We start from the raw sequence: 8,650 nt of genomic DNA, 5'->3' as shown, positions 1-8,650 counted from the left end.
GCGCAGCCACTCCGCGCGCCCCCGCCCCCCGTGGCCGGACGTGGCACCTCCCCCGCGGCGGCCGGAGCCCGGAGGTGGGGTCGGGAGCCTGAGCCCGGGGCTCTGATGTCACCGCGCGGCCGCCGGCGCCCAGGAGCGCCTCTCGGGCTGGACTTCAGGTATGCTGCGGGGCCGGGCGGCGGGATCGCCCTTCCCGGAGGGGGCAGGGCGAGCCCCGCGGCCGGGAGCGCTGGGGGGTGGGGCGCCGCGGAGCAGCCGGCGAGTTGTTCCTCTGGGAGTTACGCCCCGAGCCTAGTCTGGCGGGCGCGGGTCGAGTCGGGCCCTTGTGTGCGGGAACTCTTCGCGGGGCGGCGGGGAGGACCAGACCCACCGAGCGGCGGGGGCTGTCGGGGGAGCGCTCCGCGTGGCCAGGGCACGCAGGGGGGTCTCTCTCCGCGACCCCCGGCTCCCGCCCTGCACCAGCCGAGCCGCGGGAGAATGCCGGGCCCCCGCGCCCCAGCTCGCGCTGTCCCCGCACGCGTCTGAGTCCTCCTCCCCCGACGGTGAACCCAACAGGAAGGGCCCCCAAATGCGCCGGCCAGCGGCCATCGGCTCTCCCGGCGTCCCCGGAGTCCCGCCGTCGCGCCACACCGCGTGACTCTGCCGCCCCCTGCGGTCGCCAGGCCAGCGCCTCTCTCCCGCCTCGACTCTCAAGAGCTTGAAGCCGCAGGTATGTGGTCCGCCCACGACTGCGGCCTCCTGTCCGCGGGTGCAGCCAGCACCCGGCCTTTTCTGCGCGCCCGGAGCGGCACCGAGCTCGAGTCTCAGGAGACGACATCTGGGCTAGAGCGACACAGAACGGAGGCTGCGCGGGCTGCACCGTCCGTGTGGACAAGGACCCGCGGGGGATACTGGGGGGGCCCCGGGCTACTTCCCCGCATGCCTGTCTGGCAGACCTAATCTGGGGTGCTGGCATTCAAGACGCGGCCCAGGACCCAGAAGCTTCGTGTGGCAGGGGCACTGCTGTGCAGGCAGCGCCCCTACAGTGAGCATGCTACTGAGGGAAGACCATTCCAGACCGGCGGCCTGGACAACCTCTCCACAGAGAGGTCAGGTGTGAGGTGGCCTTTGAGAGAGTGTGCTTTAATTCCTGATCATTGTTGATCATTTGAGGTTGTCTGCGTTTCTGGTCACCTCAACTGGATCTGCTCCTGTTGTCTTGGTGTGGTTTTACCAGCTGGAAGCTGTCTTCATTAATTTCCCCAACAACCTCTAAGTAAAAACCTGAGTCAGACTGCTTGCCCAAACTCTCTGCTGAGGTCTAGACCCACATCCCAACTTCACAGCTTCCCAGACTTGCCACAAACACTGCAAAGCCTATAGGCTGCAGACTGAATGAGCACTGGACCCTGGGCCAGTCCCCATCTCAGCTTCCTCCTCCCTGACACTGGCACCTCTACCTCCCAGGCCTCCAGCCCTGAACACTAAAGTCATCTTTGTCTCCTTTTCCTCTCTTGCTCTTTCATTCAGGTGATGAGTATATGTGACAACTCTCCCCCCCCACCCTACTGCCGAACCCCAGTCTCACGGTTTTCCAGCAGGGATTCCATGCTGCTCCCCCTGCTCTGGCGAGGCTTGGCAAAAGAGCTCAAGAGCTCCTTGAGCTCTAGCCTCTGGACTTGAGTTCTAGGTAGGCGCTGGCTCTGCAGCCCAGCCCACAGCTGACGCTAATGCTGATGCTAGGGCTCCTGGGGTGTCGTCACCCTCAGCCAGTGGCTGGCTGGATTGCAAGAGGCAAGTGCGCAAGTGCGCAGACTCCTTGCTCTTTGTGTTGAGGCCCCAAAACACGCTAAGGGGCTGCACCCTCCTAGTGTAGCACGTTCTGCAAAAGGCGCAGCGTGAGCATCTGCGTGGTTATCGGCCCACTGAGGCCACCACTGCAAAAGTATCCTCCAGACAAGTTAGGGGCCAAAAGCAAACAGAGGTATATACAGTTTTATTGTCCATGAAGCTGTTTTTATGTGGTGAACTCAGAATCCTTTGTGAACACAGTAACTCCCAAGATAAACTTTTCGAGGAAACTTCTTCGTAGGTGAGCAGTGGCTGGTGTCTGTAGGTGAAGGAAGCCAACGATGGGCAGGCATGTGTGGCATGCGCCAGGGAAAATCAGGCTCCCAAGCTGGGCTCAGCCTAGGAAGAGAGAGGGCTAGTGCCTGGGTGCCTAGGGCAGGTTTCCTAGAGGAGATGATTGTCCTCCCAGGAGCTGCTACTCAGAGTAGCTTCTTGTCTTCCTCAAGTCCGGAGAGTGGAAACACTCTGCGAAAGAGGTCCCCAACCTGAGTGTGAGGACCACCCTGCAGGGCTGGTATTAATGGGCATGAGATACCTCCAGTGAGGCACTCTCGAGATATCCTGGTTCTAGATCAGCTGAGAGCCCCTCCTGAGAGTATTACAGACGCTGCCTCTCCCTTCTAGGAAACACCATATCCTCACACCACTAACATCCCCACCCTCCCCTGACCTGCAGGCTGTAGTGGCCTTGGGGAAGGGGGTGGAGGGCGACCCTGAGTTCCGAAGAGTGTTTAGGAGGCTCAAATGAACCTGCTTGTCAGTTCCCCCCCAGCTGCTAGTCACCCTCCTCTGCACCCCTCCCCAAGCCAGCTCAGGGAAAGCAAGCCCTCCCACCTCCCCAGAGTCCGCATAGCCCATAAGGAGCCCCAGCTTCCTAAGTCTCAGAGCTGCTCTTACCCATGCTCTTACTCGGAGCTTGACCCATGCACGCCCACCCAACTCCTCCCCTCACTCACCTTGCTCCCCTTCTGGCCCTGGGGAGGTACTGATTTCTGGCCTGTCTTGCTCCACCTGTGTGTGCCTGCTCTTTGGGTTCCTAATAAGGCAGGAGTAACCTGGACAGTGTCCATGGGGTCAGCTACCTCATTCATCCTGTCCCTTTCACCAGAAAAGACAAATAGAGAGAGAAGAGTGGGCAGAAGCAAAGGAGCCCTCTTCCTTCTCCACCAAATCCATCCCCCCATCCACTCATTGCAAGTTTGCTGCTTTTCTTGCCATTCAACAAATATTTTTTTAACATCGACTACGTGCCAGGCACTGAGGGTACAGAGATTAGTGAGTACAGGGCCTGTTCTCAGGAAGTTCAGGGGTGGGAATGGGAAGAGGGAATCACAAGCAAGCCAACAATTACACTGCAGGGTGATGAGTATTGTGTTGGGTGGAGTGTGTCTGTGTATGTGGGGGAAGCTCAGGACACTGTAGGGGGTCCCAAAAGGTCAGGAGACCTCTAAGCTGGGCCCAGTAGGAGGAGAAAGAGTAGCAGAACAAAGTTGGGGGTGCGAGGCTGCAAAGCAGAGACCATATTGTTGTGATATCTGCTAGTATTTTGAGAGCAGGTGGGGGTGACTTTCCCACAGCGGAGTTTAGGCTTTGTTGGAGGCTTCTGGCATTTGGGGGGTAGAGTTGGAGGTAAACTGGTTTTCAGCAGGGTTTGCTTCTAGGAAATTGATTCTGGCTGCAGTAAGCTTGGAGGCAGGCCCAGATTCCAGACAGGGTTCTGCTTCTTACTGGCTGTGTGCCCCTGGGCAAATCATTTCCCCCTTAAAACCCCAGTGTCTTCATCGGTAAAATGCAGATAGCAGTTGTGAGGATCAAGATAAATATTTATATAAAGCACCTGGAGCATAACTGAGACGGGGCGGGGGGGGGGGGGGGGGAAGCTGTGAGGCTGCCCCTGCCCCCTGACCTGGGTCTTGCCCCCTCCTTTCTTGGCTCCCCTGTGATCTCAGAACGTTCTTGACCATTGTTTATTAGGGAAAGATCAGATGGAGAAGCTAACAAAGCCGCCAGGAAGCCGCCAGGGTGGGACTGGGTTGGGGAGGGAAGGAGTATGGGTACATTCTCAAAGCTCCTGGAGGTGCCAGAGTAGAGGCGGGTGCTGCCAGCCCTGAGAGCCTCAGGGGGAGTGGGCTAGTCGCCAGCTCCTTCCCCTGAGCTAAGAGGAATAGCTAATGCCCTCAAACTCCAGAGTTGCTCCCAGGGGCTGGCCCTACTTATGTCATCCCCTACCCGGGAGGTGGCCGCGCTAAAGACCGTGTGACCAGGGAGGGGATGGGTAAGCACCTGGCCATCTGTATTGGAGGGGCCAGGCTGCCCCTGGGCTCCTCCGCGACCGCGCCGTCTGTGTTCTTCCAGGCCCCACGGAGCTGGCGTCAGCGCTCACCGCAGCCATGGAGGCCCTGGGGCCTGGGGGCGACCGCACCTCCCCAGCCTCGTCCACTCGCAGCCTGGACCTGCGGCGGCTGTCCGCGCGCGCCGATTCGGCCTACAGCTCTTTCTCCGCGGCCTCCGGCGCTCCCGAGCCGCGCACGCCGTCGCCTGGGACCGACCTCCTCCCTTACCTAGACTGGGACTACGTGCGCGTGGTGTGGGGCGGCCCGGCCCCGGCCAGCAGCCTTCGCACGTCCCCGCAGCCCCGGCCCGCGGCGGCCGCGCGCAGTGGCCCGCGGCCCCCGGAGGTGCGGGGAACGCCGGGGCCGCTCAGCCGGCAGGCCACCCCGCTGCTGTTCGCCCTGGCGGCCGAGGCAGAGGCGGCGGCGCGGGCGGTCGAGCCGCCCAGCCCACCGGCCTCGCGGGCCGCCTACCGCCAGCGGCTGCAGGGGGCCCAGCGGCGAGTGCTCCGGGAGACGTCCTTCCAGCGCAAGGAGCTCCGCATGAGCCTGCCCGCCCGCCTGCGGCCCCCTGCCCCCGCGCGGCCCCCCGCGGCGCACCCGCGCTCGGCCTCGCTCAGCCACCCCGGCGGCGGGGAAGCGGAGCCGGCGCGCTCCGGGGCTTCCTCGAGGGGAACCGTTGGCCGGGGGCGCCTAGCCACCCAGCAGCGGAAGTGGTGCTTCTCCGAGCCAGGGAAGCTGGACTGCGTGGGTCGGGGCGGTGGATCCGCAGGGGAATGCTCGGGGGAGGCCGGCTCCGGTTCTAGCATTGCCAGGCCCGAGCCCCAGGAGCGTAGGGTGCTGGAAGAATTCGAAGGTCACCGGAACAGACGGCTGCCTGAGACCCAGCCCCGAGGTGTAGAGGACCCAGAACCTCGATCCCTGAAGCTTGGTGATGCCTATTGGCCTTCCAGTCGGAGTCGGAGCGCTTCAGGGGAAGTCTTGGCTCCCTGGCAAGGTCCAGGAGGGGTCATGCCAGTTGTCCAGGTGTGGAAGATAGGGGCTGCAGGCTTGGGGTGGGGGACATCTGGGAGACTGAAAACTTGAGCTACATTTCAAGCAACTGTTTGCCTTTCCAGGCTGTTCCCCAAGGAGCAGAATCCCCCAGACCATTGTTTCAGGTCAAACTTGCCAGGTGAGAGACATGGACCACTGTGGGACTGCAAGTTGGAGAAAAGCAGTTTTCATAGCTCTTGCCCAAGAAAGAGAGCGCCCCTCACCTACCCTCACTTTGAGCCTTCTAATTCTGTCTTTTGCAAACTACAACCCCTACAGTCCCCCCACACCCACCCCAACCCCACTGTGTCTCTGCAGCACCCACCGCAGCACCAAGAGCTTCCTTCCTAGGCACTGTGGCCAGTGTGGGGTCCCTTCCTCCAGGTTCCTGACTCAGAAGGAAGCTGCAGCCGTGTGTCCCGCAGAGTATCCCCGGAGCAGTCCCACTGACTGGGAACAGAGGGTCTCAGAGACATGCATGGGGTCTGCCCGGCTCCCATCCCTTCCAGATGATGAGGTTTTCCTGGAGGAAGTCCCCCTGGTCAGAAGGAGATCACCTCCAGACACCCATGCCCCCCCAGGAAACCCACCCAGGTGAGTTGCCTCTTGCTTCCAAGCAGAGTGAGACATCCCCTTCCCACACATATCAACAAAATGCTAGAGGGACGGGGAGCCCTCTCCTAGCTGAAGCCTGGGAGCCTGGCTGGTAGGGACGGGGACAGGTGGCCCTTGGAGGTCAATGCTCATCTTTGGACAGAGCTTGTTCTGATTCAGTGTCTCTTCCACTCCCAGTGTCCATGTCTCTGACCAGCAGTATGGAACTGGCTCGGGCCAGAGGGCTGACCAGGCTGCAGTTCCCCCGGAGCACCCCTTCCATGAGCACCCAGAGACTGCAGGGGCAGATGACTGCTGGCAGAGGATAAATGGTTCAGTGGGTGTCTCTAAGACCATAAGCTATAGCCCCCCCAGGACTGCAAATGGCGACATCGCAACCTTTGACCCCAGTGGACTGCTGACCATTGACTCACTTGCAGCTGCAGAGAGCGACCCTCTCAAACCTCTCCCAGTTGATGCCCTGGGACCTCCAAGCAACAATACCCCTGGTGCTCCTGGCCATACTGCCCTGGCTTGGGGCATGGGCCAGCCCGGTTCCAGGCCAACATGGCCCAGTCCTCGCCTTGAGGAGCTGGTTCAGGAGCTGGCCCGACTGGATCCCTCTATGAGTGACACTCTCACTTCCTGTCCCAGCCCAGAGCTGCCCCTGGACCTCCTAGATGGGCTCGTTCCTTTAGCAGAGGTCTGGGCTGCAATGAGGCCAGCCTGTGAGGAGGCTGGGAAGGAGGCTGGTGGTAGTCCTGAGCCAGGGTGAGTGATGGGCACCAGGGACTCAGGGGATTCTAAGTCCCTGCAGTCTGGGGCAGGACAACCCAGGGAGCTCTGGCTTTGTCCCCAGGTTCTATCTATTTAGCTCCAGCCAGCTCCTGCCAACTTCTCAAGAGGATTCAAGGTTTGAAAACCATACCACCCACTCTGTGCCTGACCAGGTCTGTGGCCAGGGTCTCCCTGATCCAAATAACAACATCCAAGCCAAGAAAGTGAGTGAGGAGGGGGTGGTGGAGATTGGGGGTGGTGAGAGCCCAGACTATGGGCTGAGGAGTCTGGGTCAGGCCTCACCTTTAAGTACTCACGCCTTCCCTGCAGATGGAACTAGCCGACCTCCTCCAGAAGATGCTGCGGAGCCTTCAGGCGGAGCAGGAGCAGCTGCACGGCGCGGCCCAGGCTTGGGCCAGGCGCGGGGCTTCTCTGGAGGCCGCGGTGAGCCAGGCCTGTGCTCCCCGCGACCTAGAGCGGTTCAGCGGGTTCATGGCCGACCTAGAGCGCGTGCTTGGCCTGCTGCTGCTGCTGGGCAGTCGCCTGGCCCGCGTGCGGCGCGCCCTGGCGCGGGCGGGCGCAGACAGCGACCCAGACGAGCAGGTGACAGGGGTGGAGGCTGGGGAGAGCGGGGCGGGGAGGGGCCTGCCGGCGCGGTCCGGGACAACCGCGGCACCCTGCCCTGCTCACGGCGCGCTCTCCCTGGCCGCAGGCCTCTCTGCGGCAGCGGCTCGGGCTCCTGCTGCGGCAGCGGGAAGACGCCAAGGAGCTGAAGGAGCATGTGGCGCGGCGCGAGCGGGCCCTGCGCGAGGTGCTGGTGCGGGCCCTGCCCGCCGAGGAGCTGAGCGCCTATCGCGCCCTGCTGGCCGGCAAGGCCGCCGTCCTGGCCCAGCAGCGCAGCCTGGACGAGCGGGTCCGGCTCCTTCAGGACCAACTCGACGCCGTCAGGGGCGACCTTGGCCATCGCCCCCTGCCTCCCAGTTTGGCCTGGCCCCCAGAGACCCGTCTTCCAGATAAACCGCCCTTCTTTCCACCCCTCGTCTAATTACAGGCGGTGGGGGGTGGGGAGCGCTGCCTCTGCCCCTCACCCACATCACTGGGGGTGACTCTGGTTGATTTGGTGCTTTTCCCTTGCGGGGAGGGGGAAGACCCAGGCCGGATCTTCCCAGGATACTTCTAAGTATTTTCATGTAGCCTTACCCAATTCTTGTGGATTATTTGGTAATTAATTTATGGATTTTTAAAACTGCAGTATTCCCCCCTTTTTGTGAGGAGAGAGGCTCTGTCTGCGTTAGTATGAGGCAGAGGAGACAAACCAGGAGCATTTCAACTTAATCTGCAAAATGGTCTTTTTTTCTTTCCTTAATAATAATTTATGTGAGAAGTGTGTCTGTCACCTGGGGTCTAGCCTGGGGGAGGAATCTTGTTTACAGACAACGGACACCAGCCTTGCCTGACTAGAGCAGAAGAGAGATTTGCTGGAGGACCTCAGTCAGGTCTGGGAATCCCTCAGAAGACTGGGATACAGGCTTGAAGCCAGGAGGGCCCAAGGGGGATGCCAGGCCTTCTGACTGACTCTGCTGCCACCAGCAATCCCTACAGTTCTGGTGACTGCATCACTACCACAACGGCCGAGGCCTGACTAGCCGGCCCCAGGTCTCCTTTCCTGGTTTTTACCCAAGCCTCCAACCTCAAAAGTAGAAGTGGGGGTGACTGCTTCCCTTCAAGACTCAAGGGATAGGGAATTTCCCCATACACAAAATAGTTTCAGTTGCTTTGCTGCCTAAAAAGCTTGACAAATTCAGGGACATTTATTCCAAGACTCAGAAAGAATTATACTGTCAAAAATGAGTTTATCCAATATCTCCTTGGAAATCCCACCAGATCCACTGGGCTTGAGGAGGGCTGTTGGGCAGGGGAGCTGAAGGTGAAGGCATGGGAGACCTGGAGACCCAGAATGGGGGGGGGGGGGGTTGAGGACCTGGAGAGGCAGCTTTGCTTGTGTGCTAGAGAGGCTAAGCTGGGGTGAGCTGGGGTTGGGAGTGGGGAGTTAGGTGCTGGTGTGGAATGAAACGGAGGACACA

The 8,650-nt window shown here is 60.8% G+C and overlaps 1 protein-coding gene across 3 annotated transcripts; it reads left to right on the top strand.

Annotated features, from left to right (window-relative positions):
- Positions 1-61: 61 nt before the first annotated feature.
- On the top strand, positions 62-8,523 carry SHROOM1 (shroom family member 1). Of its 3 annotated transcripts, none has more exons than XM_026507961.4 (9): positions 62-158; positions 556-709; positions 4,186-5,186; positions 5,279-5,334; positions 5,580-5,789; positions 5,988-6,560; positions 6,649-6,790; positions 6,897-7,169; positions 7,279-8,523. In XM_026507961.4, exons 3-9 carry the CDS (start codon positions 4,221-4,223, stop codon positions 7,609-7,611), a joined length of 2,553 nt encoding a protein of 850 aa, XP_026363746.1. In that variant the 5' UTR covers positions 62-158; positions 556-709; positions 4,186-4,220; the 3' UTR covers positions 7,612-8,523. The 3 variants fall into 3 exon arrangements, with proteins under 3 accessions (XP_026363746.1, XP_057163233.1, XP_057163234.1); XM_057307250.1 differs by having other exon boundaries at positions 5,514-5,789; XM_057307251.1 differs by lacking the exon at positions 62-158 and having other exon boundaries at positions 229-709; positions 5,514-5,789.
- Positions 8,524-8,650: the final 127 nt, after the last annotated feature.

Source organism: Ursus arctos, unplaced genomic scaffold (genome assembly GCF_023065955.2).
Source record: "Ursus arctos isolate Adak ecotype North America unplaced genomic scaffold, UrsArc2.0 scaffold_5, whole genome shotgun sequence".
NCBI lineage: Eukaryota > Metazoa > Chordata > Mammalia > Carnivora > Ursidae > Ursus > Ursus arctos.
Note: the sequence above shows the minus strand (reverse complement) of the source record. Positions and strands in the feature narration are given on the sequence as shown.

Excerpts from the sequence above, each read along its gene's own strand:
- SHROOM1 (XM_057307250.1), top strand. The coding sequence starts at position 4,221 with ATGGAGGCCCTGGGGCCTGGGGGCGACCGCACCTCCCCAGCCTCGTCC. Across the intron at positions 5,790-5,987 it reads CCCCCAGGAAACCCACCCAG|TGTCCATGTCTCTGACCAGC; the intron begins GTGAGTTGCCTC and ends TTCCACTCCCAG. Across the intron at positions 7,170-7,278 it reads ACAGCGACCCAGACGAGCAG|GCCTCTCTGCGGCAGCGGCT; the intron begins GTGACAGGGGTG and ends CCCTGGCCGCAG.